The sequence below is a fragment of the Microcaecilia unicolor genome, chromosome 3 (genome assembly GCF_901765095.1).
Source record: "Microcaecilia unicolor chromosome 3, aMicUni1.1, whole genome shotgun sequence".
NCBI lineage: Eukaryota > Metazoa > Chordata > Amphibia > Gymnophiona > Siphonopidae > Microcaecilia > Microcaecilia unicolor.
This window is the reverse complement of record NC_044033.1, coordinates 345048355-345067788: the sequence shown is the minus strand read 5'-3', so window position 1 is coordinate 345067788 and position 19434 is coordinate 345048355. Positions and strand designations below refer to the sequence as shown.

General features: G+C 43.3%; 1 protein-coding gene across 1 annotated transcript in view; it reads right to left on the bottom strand.

Annotated features, from left to right (window-relative positions):
• The window catches only part of SYNE1 (spectrin repeat containing nuclear envelope protein 1), a 982166-nt gene that overhangs the window by 786630 nt on the left and 176102 nt on the right, over positions 1-19434 (bottom strand). The window contains 3 exon segments of the mRNA XM_030198470.1: positions 2751-2863; positions 13750-13914; positions 19015-19152. Coding sequence (XP_030054330.1) covers positions 2751-2863; positions 13750-13914; positions 19015-19152 — 416 coding nt within the window.

Sequence of the window (19434 nt, the reverse complement as noted above, 5' to 3'; positions counted from 1 at the left end):
TAGTATGCTATATTGTACGAACAGCATTAGCTTCATATCTGTGTTATATGAATGTTCTGAAGCATATTTATTAGGTGTTTCATTGGTAACATGTGGATGTCATATTATATCTTTGTTATTTGAATGTTCTTCTGTGCTATCTATTATGGTATCATTTGTATTGTACAGACATTTATCATATTTCTGCTTTATGACTGTTCTACAATGCTCTTAAATGTGTATATTTCTGATATTGTTTCATGTTATTCTTATTATTATGTTTCAATTTGCCTCATTAAGTTTACCTCATTTATTGTATTTATGTTTATATTTGGCCATTTTTCTATAACTATGCTGTTAACAAAATTGCAAGTTTTATGTTAAGTGTACCAGCTGTACACCGCCTTGGGAGAATCTCTTTATAAAGGTGGTCAATAAATCCCTATAAATAAATACTTGTTTCCAATGTTACATTTCAGTGTGCACAAATCAACTTTACAGGCATTAATTTGTGAGATAATAAATGTGCATTACATCCGTTTTGTGCAGTACATTTCTAAGACACCCCAATGAAACAAATGCACACTAACAAATGCACATCCTTAATTATATATCATCAAAATATACAAAATCAAAGCAATTTGTCATCTGCACTATACCTTTAAGAATTTGGAGTAAAAAAAATTAAGGGATCCTTTTACTAAGGTGCGCCGAAAAATGGCCTGCACTGTTGTAGATGCATGCATGCATTGGACCGCCCTAGGTCCATTTTTCAGTGCGCCTGAAAAAAAGGCCTTTTTGGGGGGGGGGGGCCCAAAAACGGACATGCGGCAAAATAAAAACTGACGCGCGTCCATTTTGGGCCTGAGACCTTACCGCCACCCACTGACTAAGCGGTAAGGTCTCATGCATTAACTGAGAAGTAATTGTCTGTGTGCGTACAATGCCAATTAATGCACAGTTAGCACCACAGGCAGGAAAGTTTACCGGCATGCGTAGCGGATGCGCACAAAAAATGAATTTACCACCCAGGCTACGTGGTAGCCGGGCAGTAGTTCCGAATTGGTGTGCATTGGGCACGCAGAGGCGCCTACGTGGCTTAGTAAAAGATCCTCTCAGATTTCAACTTAACTAAGCTGCGGGAAAATGTGGCCTTAGTGTGCCCTTATGCGTGTCTTTCCCATGCACTAAGGCCATTTTTACTGCAGCTTAGTAAAAGTGCCCCACAGCATTTCCACTTAATTTTTTTTCCTCCAAATTCTTAAAGGTATAGTGTTTGGAAAATGTGCCCCTGTATTTGAAGCAAAAAATTCACAAAAGCAATACATTTCCAGTGTTCACATTATTTGCTTTCAGTGTCAAACCTTTTGCATATTCCTGCATCTTCTTGTATGCAATAGCAAAAGGTAAAAAAAAGGCACATGTATAAAACCTTGGAATTTATTATCCAGAAATTCTAATATACATGTCCCTACTGCTGCCTGAGCAACACTGCCAGGATGTCAATTAGCAGAATGAATTAATTTTATTCCAGCCATCAGAAGTAACCTATCCTTGTAGCTCTCTCACTGATTCTTTGCTGCCAGCTCATCCCTCATATTTGCTGCTAGGAATGATCCAAATTACAAGCAAAATATTTTGAGCCATACTGAGCGGTAACACACAGTGTAACAAATGGTTCTCTTTATTTTTATTAAATTCAGCCTAGGCAGATTCACTGTTGTCAGATCAATCAGTATCAAATCTTTCTCTCATTTTCTTTAAATATATAATTACTGATTTAATATTTTCCAATGGTCTACAATAGAATCACACAAACTGGAAGACAGGATTGGTTCAGCTCATCCATATATACATCTGCGAATGAACAAAACAGGTGATGGAGCCGAGTAATGTATTATTTTTGGCCACCTGTATTTTGTCATTGTTTGCATGAGAACCAACAGAATTGTACATATAGCAGGAAACAGGTGAGCCTCGGCTTACGTAGCTGCACAACTTGGTGAAATGTGTGGGTATGTTCTGGCTAGGTTATGGAAACAGAATACTTACTATGTTGCCTCTGTCTTTGCAAGGTAATACCATATGCCAGGGTTTTCAATCCAGTCCTCAGGGCGCAACCAGCCAGTCGGGGTTTTCCTGAAAACCTCGACTGGCTGGATAAGTCCAGAGAACTGAGTTGAAAATCTCTGCCATAAGCAACATATTATGGTTGCTATGTTAGGCTACTTGCATACGTGTAATAAGGGTCAACCAGGAAGCTGTAAGTGATACGTGTAAGTGTAAGTAAAATAAAATCCGTGACTAGCTTTCAAAAGTTATCCTACCCTGACCTGATGAAAGAAGGATATCTTTCAAAGGTTAGTCAAATAAATTTTTACAACTTATTCTTAATTCTACAAGGTAATATCACAAACAAGCTTATTACTGAATACAATGGAAATCAAAGTAAGGTGTGTGTATATATATATATATACCTTACTTTGATTTCCATTGTATTCAGTAATATATATATTGTGAGAGAGCTGATAGTAAACAGTTTTTCTACTGAATGTGTGCATTCTGTAGTCTCCTATGTATTAAAATATTTTTTCAAGTCACTGCTATACATAGAAAACAGAAAACAGCTAATGAGGTCAGTGACATATGCAAACATCTTGAGAAATATATTATAGGTGAACTGCACTGGACTGTACCACATAGACCTGAACATGAATAGAGCAAGATGCTATTCATAGAACATATCTATTCACAGCCTGTGTCCTTCTTACCTTTCAGCCATGTCCTCTAACTGCTCAGGTGGAACAGGGACTCCATTAACGGATCTGGTCCGATGGATCTCCTGGAAGGTCTTTTTGTAACCATCTAAGCTTTTAAGCAAATCCTTTTAATGAAAAAGAGATAAAAATAAGCAGAAATTAAGGTTAGTCACTGAAAGGCATCCTTCCAAAGCTGCAGCAATGAGTCATTCTCCTCTTCTGGCTGTCACATTCGTATGTCACTGAATCCTGTCATAAATCTATCCGACAATAAACTGAACACTTACAAAGGAATCCTTGTGTGAGATGCTACTAAATTTGCCTTGAGTAATTATGGCAATCTTTAAGTAATAACAGTTGCACAGGTGCCTCTATTATACTTTGTATTAAAATAGTTAATCAAATCATTGCTCGCTTGAATATTCAGGTTACAAATTACAAATAATTAAGGCAGTTTGAGATAAGTAACATTGACATTTTTGTGGTGCATATTTAATTTTGAATCTCTTGTTTAATATAGATAGATATGTAAATGATTCAGAAGCAGACCACTGAACTGTAACAAAAAGGGTTGCCCTAACAGAGGCCACAGTCAAGTTCCCTCAAGAAGAAGTAAATTGCAAACGTGAACTCTGATGAAATATGGCCACTAAAGATGACTACAGCTCCCATAAGTCCAAGAGGCAAGACTAAGGAGAGTAGATTGATGGGTGGAGCCAGAACTTTAGTGAAAGAGGTCATTAACAGCAATGACTCCAAGCTAAAAGGGAAGCTTTTACCCAAAGGAAGAGAAAGGTGTTTGCAAAAGAGGAGGTTTACTCCCATGTGGACAGTTCAGGGTCTGCAGCCCAAACAGGAAGAGATTTTCCCCACCTAATGTGGAGGAAAGCATGAGGCCACAGGAAGTCACAGTTTGTGGGAAGCAGGAATATTTAGGTCTGTAAAGTTTGTTTGCTCTGCTCATTATGGGGCCCTTTCACTAAGCTTGGGAGGGAGACGTAGGGGTGGGGGCAGAGAGGCCCAGGAGTAGGGTTACCATATTGTGATAAAGTCACATCCAGGATAGTTGGGTTAAGGCAGTTTCAGTCTGAAATACAAGTCCCAGAAGGCATTGCAGGCAAGGAGCCAGAGGGTGAGATGAAGAACCCGGACTGGACTCCTAGCTGCAATCAGGGAAGACATGGGTGTAAGCTGGCAGGCTGTGTAGAGTGGCTGCCACTAGGCGGAAAGAGAGTTAGGAAACCCTGTGTGCAGGAGCTCATCATTGGTCTCATTAGACTAATGCTTAACTCAGCTGGTTTGGGTGTGAGGAAGCTAAGGGAAGGAGAATGATTGGTGGTGGTAGCTGAAGCCAGGGATTGATTAGGCAGGTGGGAAGGAGTCCCAGCAGTTCAGTTCAGGAGAGAGAAGCAGAAGGAGAGAAGTATTTGCAGGCTGAAAATCCTTGGGCAGGGAGGTCCCTAAAGTACTGAAGCAGGCTGAGATTCCTTGGGTGAGAGGAAGTCCCAAAAGTATTGAATTCACTGTGAAGCTGATGCAGGGGAAAACCCTTGGGTAGAAGGAGTCCCTAAAATATTGAACTCTCCTGAAGGTAAAGAGGATAGAAGGTAGAAAATGCTGCTTGGTGACTGAACTGTGAGGATGAACTGAAAGAACTGTTTGTCTTGGGAATTGAATTAATGTTTATTGGGCACTGGATAAAGAGTCCAGACTGTAGTCTGTAAGCCTGTATTGAATCCTGGTATGTGCTATGCTGCTGTTGGAACTGTGTACTAGAAACCTGCATGGAATAAATGTCCTTAAGATTGAAGTTACTGGTGGACATCTATTTCTTCATTGTACCGGGAGCCTGTGGCTGGAGGAGATTGTTCTATCCTTGGCTGCACAAGAGAGGTACCTGGTTACAATATGTCCGGATTTACCCGGACATGTCCTCTTTTTGAGGACATGTCCGGGCAACCGGGTGGGTTTTGCCAATCTGCCCGTTTGTCCGGATTTCTGGACAAACAAGCAGGCTGGTGGGTGGGCCGTCCCGGCCTGCCCGCCTCCCCGTTTGTCCAGAAATCCGGACAAACGGGCAGACTGCTAGCCTCCCCTCCCCTTAGTTACTACTGCCCTGGTGGTCTAGTGACCTCTTCCACCTTCAGGCCATTTTGAATCAGCGCCGAGATCACCAACAGGAAGAATGCATGCAGGGCAGTGCTCCGGGCAGGAAAGGGGGGCTCTTTCCTGCCCAGAAGAGGTCACTAGACCACCAGGGCAGTAGTAAGGTAAGGGGAGGGGGGGTGACGGGGAGGGGGGGTGATGGGATGTGTGACGGGAGGGAGGGGAAAATGTGACAGGGGGCGGAGTGAGGGCGTGAAAGGGGCGGGTGGGTGTGAAAGGGGCGGGGCGGGGTGTATGGTAGGGCAGGGCATGTGCCCTCCTTTTTGGGGGATAAAATATGGTAACCCTACCCAGGAGGTGTTTACCCCAGTCCTGGTTTTGTCTCTTGGCGGTGCTGCCTATAATCAACAGGCAAAAGTTATGATAAAAAGTGAAATACTGCACATAAGGTTGTTTTAAAGGAAAACCTGGACTGGGTTATTTGAACCAGAAATGTTTGCATCACTCTTATTTTGAACTGAGCTTGTGAAGTGTTTGGCAGGGAGTCAGGCTGTAGCCTGGCTGGGATAAAGAGTGGGACTCTGCTTAAGGAAGTGGGGCTACTTCAGGGTTTTATGCTGAAATAACTGTGGGAAACATGCATATCTTTGCCTGGTTAGCATTCAGTGCCGATAATTGCCACTTAACAAGCAATTATTGACACTAACTGGCTTTAATTAAAATTTATGCACACAACTGTCTAAGAGTATTCTATAAAGTGATGCGCATAAATTCTAAGATGTGGATCTGAAAAGGGGGTGTGGCCATGGTCGGGTCGTGGGCATTCCGAGCATTTATGTGCTGTGTTATAGAATACGCCCATTCCACATATAACTTAGGCGTCAACATTCACACCAGGTTTTCATTAGCGTAAATGGCCGTGACTAACATAGTCACAGAAAACAAGCATTGGACATTTTCTATAAACTACGCCTAGATTTAGCTGTATTCTATAAATTGTGACTAACTTTAGGCGTTGTTTATAGAATGCGCCTAGGCGTATTTTTTTTGGCACCGATTTTTTAAGTGTCATAAATAGAATACACCCCACTATCCCCAGTGCACTTGAGGATCACGGACTATCATATGGAAATCTGCCAGAATATAAGGAAATCTCGTGCATGAAAGAGGCCCTTATTTTGCACACACAGGGCCCGATATTCAGCCAGCGGGAGGCAGACCACATACGTCTTGTGGTTGGTGCTGACCCCGGATATTCAATTTCGGGCCATTTCTGGCAGCCAGTATTGAATATCTGGTTTCATTTTTGGCCACCGGAACATAACCAGTTAAGCCAATATTCGGCGCTAACCAGTTAAGTTCCTAGTGGTTAAAGATAGGACTGCTATTTATGCGGTCCTATTTAACCCCTTAACCCAGGGCTGAATATCGCCACTGACCAGCTATATTGTCCTCCTTTATCAGCACCCAATTATGGAATGCATTGCCAAAAGCTGTCAAAACTGCTCAAAACCATCTCAACTTTAGGAAATTACTCAAGACCAGCCTATTCCGGAAGACCTACCCCCAAGATCCAACATAAAACCTAAAGTCCTTAAAACAGCATAAAAACGGACCATTTTGGACTCTCTTACCTTTACCCTTTTTCCCTTTATATCCTGTTCCGTCTATCCTCTCTGACTACCACAATTTATTGTATTTGTATAACTACTGGACTGGCGATAGCCTCTTCGGTATATTGTAAGCCACATTGAGCCTGCAAACATGTGGGAAAATGCGGGGTATAAATGTGATAAATAAATAAATATTATGTGATGTAGATGATTAGCCACTATGCCCTAACTGCGAATATTCAGCGGAAATAACTGGCTATCTCCTGCTGAATATTAGCGGTTAGTCAGATAAATGAAATTTAACTGGTCAGAAACCATTCCTAGGCAGTATCAGGAAGTTAGCATAAGTGTGTTTTACTGTGCTGGCTGGTTTTACCACATGCTATCTGCTTAATGTGGTTTGGAGTGGGTTATAGGTGTCAACGTGTGGAGATAGGGCATGACCACTACTGCAACCACTCTACTGGAAGCCCATTAGAGATGATCTTTGTCCTCCCTCAAGCCAATCCCCTCCAGAGAAGATGCCCCCACATGGCCACCCTCACATCTGACAACCATCCTGATCTATTCTCCACCCCCTGACCCCGCCTCCCCAGGACTTAACCACATTACCAGGCAAAATTTCTGCCCAGTGTTTGAACACACTGCACCTTAATGCACTTTAGTGAAAGGGTCACTAAGATCAGTAAGCAAGCTCTGACCGCCCAGCTGTTAGATATTGTCAAAACTATGGCAGGTATGGACTTGTGACAGAATATTGACAGAAGAAGTGCACAGCGTTTTTCGTACTGTAATGTTTGTTAAATGTTTTTCCAATTTGATAGAAGAAGAGTGTTGCAATACAGGTGCAGTTTAGAGTTTGAGCATAGATCTTCAGGCCATTTTCTGTTCTTACAGTCGTTTTGAGTACTGAAGACTTCAGAGATGGCCCGTGTCGAGTCTTCTAGAAGTGTGATAAAGGATTGCTGGCACCAACTATCCTTTGTTGTTGCCTTCTCCGCTGTGGTTTTTTGTGCCTGGTGTGCTGTTATGGAGACCTTGTTCTGTATTTTCTTTGACTAATGCATTTCACATGTTGACCCCCAACATCGTAGTGGAAGAGCTGGTGAAGTAGCAATTGGAGGGACAATTATAAAGTGAGTGCGTCATCTCAGTTAGTTCATGTGGGAAGCAGTATCTCTGCCCCCAGAGTTGAAGTGCAGACGGCCTGCTAAGGCTCTTACCGACCATCGTTAATGCCGAATGTGCACATGCAGTCACTTGGATGCTTAACTGCATTTCACATTTCCCTTCTATTTGATGTACTGCAAATCTAAGCAGTTTACAAATGTTATATCGCTATGGGGAATAACGCAACAGAGGAGCACAACATAAGGAGACCCAGGTTACATTTCAAATGATTGTGTATGTGTCAGAGAATATAGGGTAGTTAGGGAAAACCTTTAACAATATTAATATTAATAAGGTACTGTAGGTTATCAACAGTATGTGAAAGATTTACAAATGTGCTTGTGAATAGTTAAAATGTGAAATCCTTATCTGCCAGACACTATACAGTAGCTGCTTCACAGTAAATTAAATTACATGGAGGAATGACAGAGATCCTTGGGAACGGCAACCTTAATATTGCCTTGGATGTCATGCTGCCGATAACGGAAGAGGCAGTGTGAAGCCATCAGCGAAGAGCCTGGGGATGCAGCTTGATTTGGTTTTGTCAGTGGTACTGGAAGTGTTTGCAGAACTGTATTTGACAGACAACATGGGTCCTTTATCGATCAAAATGTTTAAAAAGAGGGAATTTTCTATCTTGTGATCTCCAATCTGTAATGCCCTTTTAGGGGTTAACTTTATAAGCAAGCTGTAGAACAATATTTTACACACACCAGTAGGCCTTTGTAAAATTGACCAGCATATACATGCATAGGTGTTAAGAAAAACATATAGGCATTTCTGGGGGTGGAGAATGGACAGAGCAGGGGCAGGATCGGCACATCATGTGTCCACTCTTAAAGGCATTGACATGCACAGTGTTTCTCTTGCTTCGGAGCAGGTGTATTTTTTTGTGGTAGCTTTTGGGGATGCACTTTTATAAAGGTACATATGCTGCCTTCATAAAGCAAGTACACCATGAACAGCTATGTGCCTTCACAGCCCAAGTGCCCAGTTATAGAACCACCTTCCAGAGGGCACTGTCTCCAAATGGGTTTATGTTGCACATACCGGACTAGATTCTATATATGGCGCCTGAAAAATTGGTGCCACAAATATTTCTGCCTAGGCGTATTCTATAAACCGAGCCTAGACTTAGACGCAGTTTATAGAATATGCCTAGTGCCTAACTCTAGCCACATGTTATGCCAAGTAAAACTTGGTGTAAATACCGGTGCCTAAGTTAGGTGCGGAGCAGGTGTATTCTACAACCCTGCGCGTATATTTTTGGAATACCCCCAGCCCACCCATTCCACGCCCATAGCCAAGCTCCCTTTTTAGCAGCACACATTAGAATTTACATGCGCCACTTTACAGAATACGTGCACAACTTGCTAATACACTTAGCAAGTTGTGGGCGTAAATTCTAATGAATGTCAATTAGTGTCAACAATTGCTTGTTAAATGGCAATTATCGGCGCTGATTGGCTTAAGTAATTAAATTGCACACACAAATCCAGAATATGAATGGATTTGCATGCACAATTTCAGTCGCGCTATATAGAATCTCCGGGGACTATTACAGGAATGAGCCTCACTTCTAAGTCAGGGTAGATGGAGTAGGATCTCAAATTTACTGCTAACACTCACTGTAGTACTTGCATCAAAGCAAAGAGAGCTTCCTTCATGAGTTCATAAGAAGTAACATATAGAGGCAAATTATCCAGCTGTGCTTGAAAATGCCCTGCAATTAGGCCTGTGGCATCCAAAATTATGGGAAATATTTCTGTATCCTACCATATGGACCACTAAAGATTCCTATACAGAACCTATATATATCAACTGAGTCCCTTATCCCTGTTACACAAGGAAAACACAGGCCATCACTTAGCAAAAAAAAATCTGAGATTACAAACTGAAAACATAATGCAGAAAAAAAAATGAAAAGGAAAACGAAAGAAACCAGACAGTGAGCAGTGAAATCCCAGAGAAACAAAGATGCGTTTCCTTCAATACAAAACAAAATACAAGACCTGTGCATTTTCAAAGCTGACATTATCTTTCTCTAAATCAGTGGTTCCCAAACCTGGTCCTGGAATCATCCCAGCCAGTCAGGTTTTCAGGATATCCACAATGAATATTTATGAGAGCGATCTGAATGCAGTGGAGGGGAAGGCAATGGAATTACACTGGCTTCCATTAAAAGAACACATTGCATTCAAGGGTTGTACCCTGGTTCATAAGATCATACATGGTGAAGCTCTGGGAGGCCTCATAGACCTACCAACCAGGAACTCTACTGGCTCATCTCATACGTTCCTGAATCTACATTATCCCAACTGTAAAGGACTAAAATATAAACTAACATATGCGTCTAGTTTCTCCTACATAGCCACGCAAATCTGGAATGAACTACCAAAAACCATAAAAACAACCCACGACATAATTAATTTCCGTAAATTATTGAAGACCAATTTATTCAAGAAAGCTTTCCATAATAACACACCCTAATTGTCAATTAACAAGATGTACATTGGACTTTCACTATATCTAATTCTTTATTTCCTATCGCTCAAACTAATTTTGAAGTTTAATATTCATGATTGTTTCAAACTAAGTTATCCCGATTTTTTAAATAAGATTATCAATAGAAATCAAACAAAATAAAACATGGAAAAGAAAATAAGATGATACCTTTTTTATTGGACATAACGTAATACATTTCTTGATTAGCTTTCGAAGGTTGCCCTTCTTTGTCAGATCGGAAATAAGCAAATGTGGTAGCAGATAGTATTTCTATTGATAACCTTAAGAGTGGACTAACACGGCTACCACACCTCTCTACTTATTATAACATGAACTTTCCTTCCTGAATACTTACTCCATTCTGTCTCCTCTACCTTAACTATGTATTTCTTTTTTTTTCGGAACTGGTAATCACCATTACGGAAATATGTAAGCCACATTGAGCCTACAAATAGGTGGGAAAATGTGGGATACAAACGTTGTAAATAAATAAATAAATAAATAAATAGAAGGAGAGATTCTGGGGTAGACATAGCCGACAAGCAGGTAGGCTGACCAGCAGCAAGATGCCGCTCCCTGAAAAGTGCCGCCTGAGGCCACCACCTCAGTTGGCCTCATTTGTCTTGTCTTTTTGTTGGTGAGCCCTTAGGTCCCCTAAGGCCTCGAAAGACCTTAGAGGACAGCCGTGCAACCCCGAATCTTCACCCGCGGTGGCCGCCGTTCACCAAGGGTTGAGCCCTCAGCTGCAGGCGGCCAGCAGGACTGCTGGAACCGCGGGGTTGACGGTTGGCCTGGCTGGCAGTCAGCAAACTCAGTCTATGGGTAACGGCTAGCAAGGTGGCTAGCAGTCTGTGGGAACCTCAGCACAGTCTCTGGATAGCAGCTAGCAAGGGCGGCTAGCAGTCTGTGGGAACCTCAGCACAGTCTCTGGATAGCAGCTAGCAAGGGCGGCTAGCAGTCTGTGGGAACCTCAGCACAGTCTCTGGATAGCAGCTAGCAAGGGCGGCTAGCAGTCTGTGGGAACCTCAGCACAGTCTCTGGATAGCAGCTAGCAAGGGCGGCTAGCAGTCTGTGGGAACCTCAGCACAGTCTCTGGATAGCAGCTAGCAGGGGCGGCTAGCAGTCTGTGGGAACCTCAGCACAGTCTCTGGATAGCAGCTAGCAAGGGCGGCTAGCAGTCTGTGGGAATCGACTTCACTGGACCTGCATCAGAACAGAACCGGAAGCAAAGAGGTCTTGGGTTCCCGGGTTTAAATCCGGCGCCAACCCGCCCCCGTGAGAAAGACCCACCAATCCAGCCCCGAGGAATCGGCAGAGCTCCGGGATTGGCTCCGCCTGAACTTCGGGCGGAGTCATCACCCGAGTCCGCCAATCCCGGGCGAGGTGGGAGGAGCTCCGGCACCCCTCCGCTCTGACGCCCCAGCGACGTCGGCTCCAGCGCCGCCATCTTGGCTGGCGCGAACCTCCTTCTGACCTCCCCTCTTCCCGAGGCCGGCGTTCGTCCTAGCGGGCCGCCGGTCTCGACCGGACCCGCGGCAGCGCCGGCTCCTCCGGGGACCCTCTCCTGCCGTCCTCAATTGCCGGGGAGGCCGCTGGCTCCCGCTGCCCACGGCGGGAGCGCAGGTAGGGGCACGGAACGTGACATCATTATAGAACTGTCCCTGCTCACAATGATCCCCTCCTTGCTACCCTACCTTAGTCAGTCCTTCTCCCTAACTCTTCCCTGATATTTCCCCAATCCCTGCAATCCATTGATCCCCTCTCCCCCTACACCCATTTAGATTTTCTCTGTGGTACCAAGCCAATTAGAATGAGGTAGATAGCTGAAGCTCCCAGGATTTTGCCTTACTCCTCTGCTGCCCAGGGCCATACTGACAGGTAGAACTGTAAGGGAAAGAACAGTGCTACATGGTTGAAAGCACTACAATTCCCAGCATCAAAAGAGAAGTATTCAGCCCATGGAAGTGCAATTCTGCTCTTTTTATTTCTTTCCAGCTGAGGCCATGGGGAGGGTGTGGAAAGTTCAAAATGGGAAAAGAAGGTCCTTTGAACTAGTTTCAGCTACTCCCCCCTCCCCGCCCCAGTTTCCCATAACTCTTCAGGGATTAGGCCCCTGCCACAGCTGGATAATCATGGGGAATCCAGAGTTATAACTATAACTTGTAACCTTGTTCTATACAATTTGTAACCAATTTACTCCAGAAGCATTTAAGCCACATTGAACCTTCCAATAGGTGGGAAAATGTGGGATACAAATGAATAAATAAATAAGTAAGATAAACAAAGAACCTTCAAATACTATCTAGTATGAGTTTATATTTATGGCAACAGTGCAATACAATTTAAACACTGATATGTGAGATTATAAATGAAACCTAGATCTTCCACAGTGCATCAAAGTAATCTGATTAAAAGGCTGCTAGACTGAAAGATGATTAGTGTTCAAAGCACAATGCTGCACAGGGATTGAACAATCCATTTGCAAGGAGACTAAAGCTCTAACCCCCACCACTCTCACCACCTACCACATTCCTGCTGTACCCCCATTCCTACTGACCACTTGTATAGTTTTGACAAACAGTAATCTGTGGAAATGATGTCATACCAGGGGCATAACCAGACCTCAACATTTGGGGGGGCAGGGCCGGTCTTAGGCAGGGGTGACAGATGCAGTTGCACAGGGCCCCGCGCTCCTAGGGGCCCCACATCTCTGGCGTGTATGTCCTTCTGTCTCGGAACACATCCGTGCTCCGTACTTTAATGTGCATCCAGATCTCCTCGCTGCTGCGACCCACCCCCTTTTGATGTTACTTCGTGCTTTCTCAAAAGCAGGATGCAGCAGCGAGGAGACTCTGGGCTTGGCAGCTGAAGGGATATGAAAATCGCTGCCACTGTCTGCCGCTCTCTACTGAAACATGGTGGATGCACATCAAGGTATGTGGTAAGGTGGGGTTCCGAGAGCTTTAAACCTCCTTTTACACTCTGATAAATTATGTCTTGGTGGCGGGCAGGGGGCCCACTGAACTGGTTTGCACAGGGCCCCACTATTGCTAAGACCGGCCCTGTGGGGGGGGGGGGGGGGTCCAGAGCCCAAAGTGGGAGGGGGGGGCACAGTTTGACTCACCTCCCTGCCACAACCCCATATACCTTGGCTGGTGGGGATCCTTAACCCCCACCAGCTGAAGCCTTTCTCCAGCGCTGTTCTATGCAGATTGCCTGCCCTACTTTCCCTCACATCATGTGCATGCTCAGTTTCACTAAAACCGAGCATGCATGCGACGTGACAGGAAGCAGGGTAGGCAATGCATAGAGAACAGTGCTGGAGAAAGGCTTCAGCTGGTAGGGGTCGGGGACCCCCCCCCCCCCCCCCCCACCAGCCAAGCCAGGGGAACTGGATCCAGACTATAGTCTGCTTCCTTCACCTTCTGCTAATGCATGAAGCATATTTTGAGCAGAAGGTATTTTATTCCCTCACAGGATGTCCTAAGAGTAAATTGAAAATTACAGTATAATCTATTATCTAAGTTAAATGAGTCATTCCCTCATACTAAGATTAGTGCTCTAGTGATCACATCTGAACAGGCAATCATCCAGATACATCTTCCATACAAATTCACCTTGAAATGCTCAAGCTTCCGGTGTATTATACTGGCTGTCTCTTCGTGCATTTGCTGAACGATTATGTCTTCCCTAAGGACAGCTTCTGACCTGTACAACCAGGAGCCTATGGTACCCAAAGGGGCAGGCAAAGACTTATCAAGCTGAAGGTTCCAATCAAGGAGCTGAAAAAGCCATAAAAAGATCAATAAATAATTTGCAAAGCTGAACAGCCCAAATATTTTGTAGCAGCTTACGTAACATGACAGGTTACTCATTTCAATTAATGGCTAGACTGATGAAAGTTTGTTTCATCTGCTCTAGTATATATGTTGCTTTTATTTAAAAAAACAAAAACAAACAAAAAAACCCAAGTTCATAAGGAGGAGGGGTTGTGAGTTATAAGTAGAAAACACAATCAGTGTTTTAAGTAATGTCACATACTAGATGATGGCAGAGCAATCAGCCCATCCAGTCCACCAAGTTATTTTGATCTTAGGTTGTCTTTTTTTTTTATATATATTTGGCTTTGCAGGTTTACACTTTTTATTGCACATTCACATCTTGTTTCTGGAGTGGTTGATAGGACTGCACCTTGGAGAACCCTTAATGTGGGTGTGTGGGATTGGTTAGGGTTGGGAGGATTGACCCTCAAAAAGCCCCTGACATTTAATGTCTGGAGTGGGGGGAGGTGCTGGCTCTTTGAAGGTTCCTGAAGATATCAGGCAGGGGTAAAGAGAAGGTATCAAGGACCCATTTGCTCATTCTCTGGTGTTTGGATGGGGTTGGGGGTTCACAATGTTGACATCATTCCTGCTAGCTGCCACCAAGATTACTTGCACTACATCTGAAGTACTAAAGGCTTTATGCTCAACATAACATAACATAACATAACATCAGGCATTAGACTGCTGATGCCTATTTAAAAATCAGCATGTCAACCATGTTAGCTATCAATTTTAACATGGATTAGATCAAAGGCCATTAAGTGAAGATAAAATATTTTACTATATCAACGTATTGTTCCCCCGATATTCAGCGCTATTTAACCGGTCAGCAATGGCCTCCGACCAATTAAATAACGTTTGACCGGCTAACCCCAAATATTAAGTGGAGATAACCAGTTATCTCTGCTGAATATTCGTGGTTAGTGCATAGCGGCTTACTGATTATATTGTGTGATATAGCCAGATAGCACGATATTCAGCGCTGGTTTAGCAATTCAATAGGACTGAATTTAACCACCAGGAACTTAACAAGTTAGCGCTGAATATCGGCTTAACTGGTTAAGTTCCAGTGGCCAAAAATGAACCCAGAAATTCAATGCTGATCGCTGGATACAGCGTGGCATTGAATTTCTGAGTTCAGTGCCAGCTGTGGGCTTTAACCATACTGTCTGCCACCAGCTGAATATCAGCCCTGGAGGTTAGCCAGCAAAGCACCTAAGTATTCAGAGATAAGAAAAATATACATTTCTAGAACTGGAAACTTTGAGTATAGTAGGGATTAAGCTGCTAGTGATATTGGCAAGAGAATTACATTTTCAGGTTTCCAAATTTTATTAGTATTTTCTATCTCGCCTTAAGGAAAACCATCTAGACGGCTTACAGTCTAAATATAATCTGAAAACATCAAGACGTAGACAGAGGAAATGGTGTTGGAAAGGGATAGAACTCCATTGTAGACAGGATAGCAAGTGAGGTGGTAAAACACAATAGGGAAGTTTGAAGTCTATGGTGCTCCAGGGGAACTCAAACGCAGAAAAAAATGGAATTAGTTGTACGCATCATTATATAAAAACAATTTAAGATTGGCTTTAAATTGGGCAAGGAATGGTTGGAGTCATAGGTGGGATAGTAATGAATTCCATAACTGGGGGCCTTGAACTGGGTATAATGAGATGGTTTTGCAGTGGCATTCCTAGGGGAGCTGACACCCGGGGTGGATCGCCAATGTGCCCCGCCCCCCAGGTGCAGCGCCCCCCCCCCCAGATGCAGCACGACACCCCCCTCCCCGGCGAAAGGACAACCCCCCCCGTGAAAGAACCCCCCCCCGCCCAGATGCATGCCGCTGGGGGGGGGGGGAGGTGCTGCGCACGCCTGTCCGTTGTTCGTTCCATGCTCCCTCTGCCCCAGAACAGGAAGTAACCTGTTCCAGGGCAGAGGGAGCATGGAACTAATGACGGACAGGCGTGCGCGGCACCCCCCCAGCAGCGTGCACCCGGGGTGGATTGCCCCCCCCCCCCCCCAGGAACACCACTGCGGTTTTGGTCAAGAGAACAGAGTAGACGAGAAGGGGTGTAGTGACTTAGATGATGAGATAGAGTGGTTCCCCAGAAGATAGTGTCTTGAAGACCAAAAGAAGGATTTTGTAGGTTATCCTATGGGAAACGGGGAGCCAATGAGCAGTTTTAAGAAAGGGTATAACATGGTCATATTTGCCAACTTTATAAATGATGCTAATTGTGGTGTTTTGTACCAACTGAAGTCATCATAGATCTTTGAGCTGAATGCCTTTGTATAGTGAGTTGCAATAATCCAGTTGAGTTATTATTAGTGAATGAATAAGAATGTTTAATGCAGAAGGTTGTATTAAGGAAAGTACTGATCTGATGAGGCACAGTTTGTAAAAAGAGCAACGTATTATCTGTCCGATTTGCGGCTGAAAGGTCAGATCCATGTCTAGTGAGATTCCGAGAATGCGGGTGGAAGTGACCTGAGGAACAGAATTGCCACATAGAAGGATGGAAGAGAAAAGGTGCTTGTTAAGGTGATTGGTAAAAAGAAGTGACTTTGATTTCCCTGGATTTAGTACAAGATGACTGTCACAAAGCCAGCTGGTTATTATATTAATTTATTATTGGCAATGGAAATGTATGGAATCTAGGGCATTAAGCTGCCAGAGAATTTGAATGTATTGGCATAAATGAACATTGTGAGACTGAGACTGAGCAAGTGTGAGAAGTGGTGCAAGATAGACATTAAAAGTGTAGTGGATAAAATGGAGCCTCAAGGTACCCTGAATCTGGGACACAGGAGCTAGAGCTTGAATTGCCACAATGAACAATGTAACACCTGTTCGTAAGATAGGATTGAAACCAGCTGAAGACCATGTCAGTGATACCTATCTCATAAAAGCGTTGTAGTAATGTTGCATGATCAAAATGTTGAACGCAGTGGTAAGATCTAGGGATAGAAGAAGAACATTTTGAGAGTGATCAAGATGGTTGTGTTTGAAGGCAGTGATACCAATGAAGGTTGTTTCGGTGCTATGAAATTGGCAAAAATCAGTCTGGTTTGGATGGAGAACATTGGTCTTTGTAATAAAGTTGTAAATGAACTGTGGCCTTTACTATTTTCACAAGAAAGGGCAGATTGGCTACGAGCAATAATTGGCAGGGTCAGTCTTTACGTTTTGGATAGACGGCAGCTATTTTCCATGACTGAAGTACCATTCCTTGAAACAGAACATTATGGATTATTGCTTGAATGAAAGGAAGGAAGGGGCGTAGTCAAGAACTTCTTGATGAACATAGATTATATTACATTAGGGGCTTATATTCCGCTATTACCTTTTCAGTTCTAAGCGGTTTTCAGACATATTAAAGGGAAATCACAACATCCCTCTGAGAATTACATTGATTGCCTGTGGAGCAGTAAAAGATTAATTATAATACACACTTCTTAAATAAGAGAGTTTTTATCTTTTTTCGGAACAAGAGGTATAGTTGTGAAGGAGAAACTGTTCTGGCAATATCTTTCCAGAATCTGGCAGTTTGAATGGCAAGTGCTTTGTCGAAGTGTTAGTCTTTTCTTACCCTTAGATGAGGGGAAGGTAAAATAATTGACTGCTGTCTCCTAGATCTGGTGGAGGAAGTGAAGCAGAAATGAGTTAGCATGTAGCTAGGGATCAGACCATGTAGTGGTTTGACGAGGAGGCATGCTAGTTTGAAGACGATTCTTGCCTCGATGGGCAGCCAGTGGAGTTTGATAAAGTAAGGGGAGACACTGTCAAATTTCGATAATGCAAAGATTAATCTGATTGCCATGTTTTGTATTGTTTGGATCCTTTTGATTAGGGACTTTGTGCAGCCCAGGTATATCAAGTTGCAGTAATCCAGGGATGATAATGCTAGTGCATGTACCAACCATTCATATTGACTAGTTTCAAAGAACTTTCAGATAGTACAAAATTTTCTCATTAGGAAAAAACAATTTTTGGCTAAGGCGTTGACTTGTGCCTCCAGGGATGGAAGAGGATTCAGAGGAGCTGTAATAATGGGTTTTAGTTTGGCTAAGTTAAATCTAGTAAAAGAGCTACAGGGTATAACAGCAGAAGACATGGATGCAGTGTTCTGCTGTGATTGCTTAGGCTTAGAATAGAAGATCGGAAAGCAGGGGATGAATTTATTCTTAAAGTTGCAATTTTCTGGTGAAAATGGTTGGCTAGAGTTTGGGCTGAAGGTAAAGAATCAGTGAAAGGAAGAGGGGGAGTGGAAAGTGGTAAGTTTCTTAACGGCTTTATAGAGGTCGGGAGTAGTTGGAGGCTTGAGGTTGTAGGGGTAGTTTTCTAGGGGTGAAGCAATTTGAAGGATGATGAGGCAGTTTCAGAGAATGTAGTTTCTGAGGACGGTGGCAGATATCAGAGGTAGGGCACTGTAGAGGAGAGTAGTTTTGGGGTGGGCCAGTTTTCAGGGCACTGGGCAACTTCAAGGGTAGTTCTTGTGGGTAACTAGACAGGTGGGTGGAATAGTAATTTTTGGAAGTGGGACAATGTTTTCTGAGTGGTGGTGCAGGTTTTGGAGGTAGGAGCAGTTTGCAAAGGATATTTTTTTTTTTGGGGGGGGGCATTTTACAAGGTGGTAGGGCAGTTGAAGAGGGGTCATTTTTGGTGGGATTGGGACCGTTTGGATGTTTGGGAGATTAAAGAATGGGGAGAGGCAGTTTGAAAGGAGAAATTTTCTAATTTATGCTTCACTGAATGTAAGTTTCTCTGCTACAGAAACTAGAACTCCTTCCTTCAGAAATACACTGGGTCATTTTTTGGAAAAGATTATTTCTCTGGAACCTCCACTCCAATCTGGCTCATTTTCCTACACATCTGAGTCTGTTAAATTTTCAGAGATATTTTGCTGACAAACATTTCTCAAACCCTTTTGTATACTTCTTCCCAAGTTCTGTTGGCTGGCAAGAATGAACAAGATTTAATGCTTGAAATTCTGGGCCATAACTATGTTTGTTTTGTATTCTAAATTTAAGAATTTCTTTTAATATTGAAGAACTTACCCTGGATGACACTCTCTCCCATGCTTGCTTTACCATCGCTTGATCAAGTGATAATTTCCCATCTTTTTGTAATGGTTGTATTACTGTTTCAACTTGCTTCCTCTTCATTTCGTATTGGGTTCTACAGTGTTTGAAAATCTGCAGCAGGGTAAAGTATACAGCATGAACAGAATTCAGTTCATCCAGGGCAGGATTAACCCTTTGGTGAGCTGTAAGCAAACAAGAGTGTTGGTCCTGCCATTAACTCCCACCAACCCCTCCCCCCCATACATACATCACCACCATCCACCGCTTCTTACTGCTGTGGAAAACCAGCAGACGAGTAGTCCAGAAACACTGTTTGATAACCCTGTCAACCAAGGGTGGGGAAAACAGACATGTTGTTGTGGATAGTAATGGCTGTGGTTCCAGCCTCCAGCT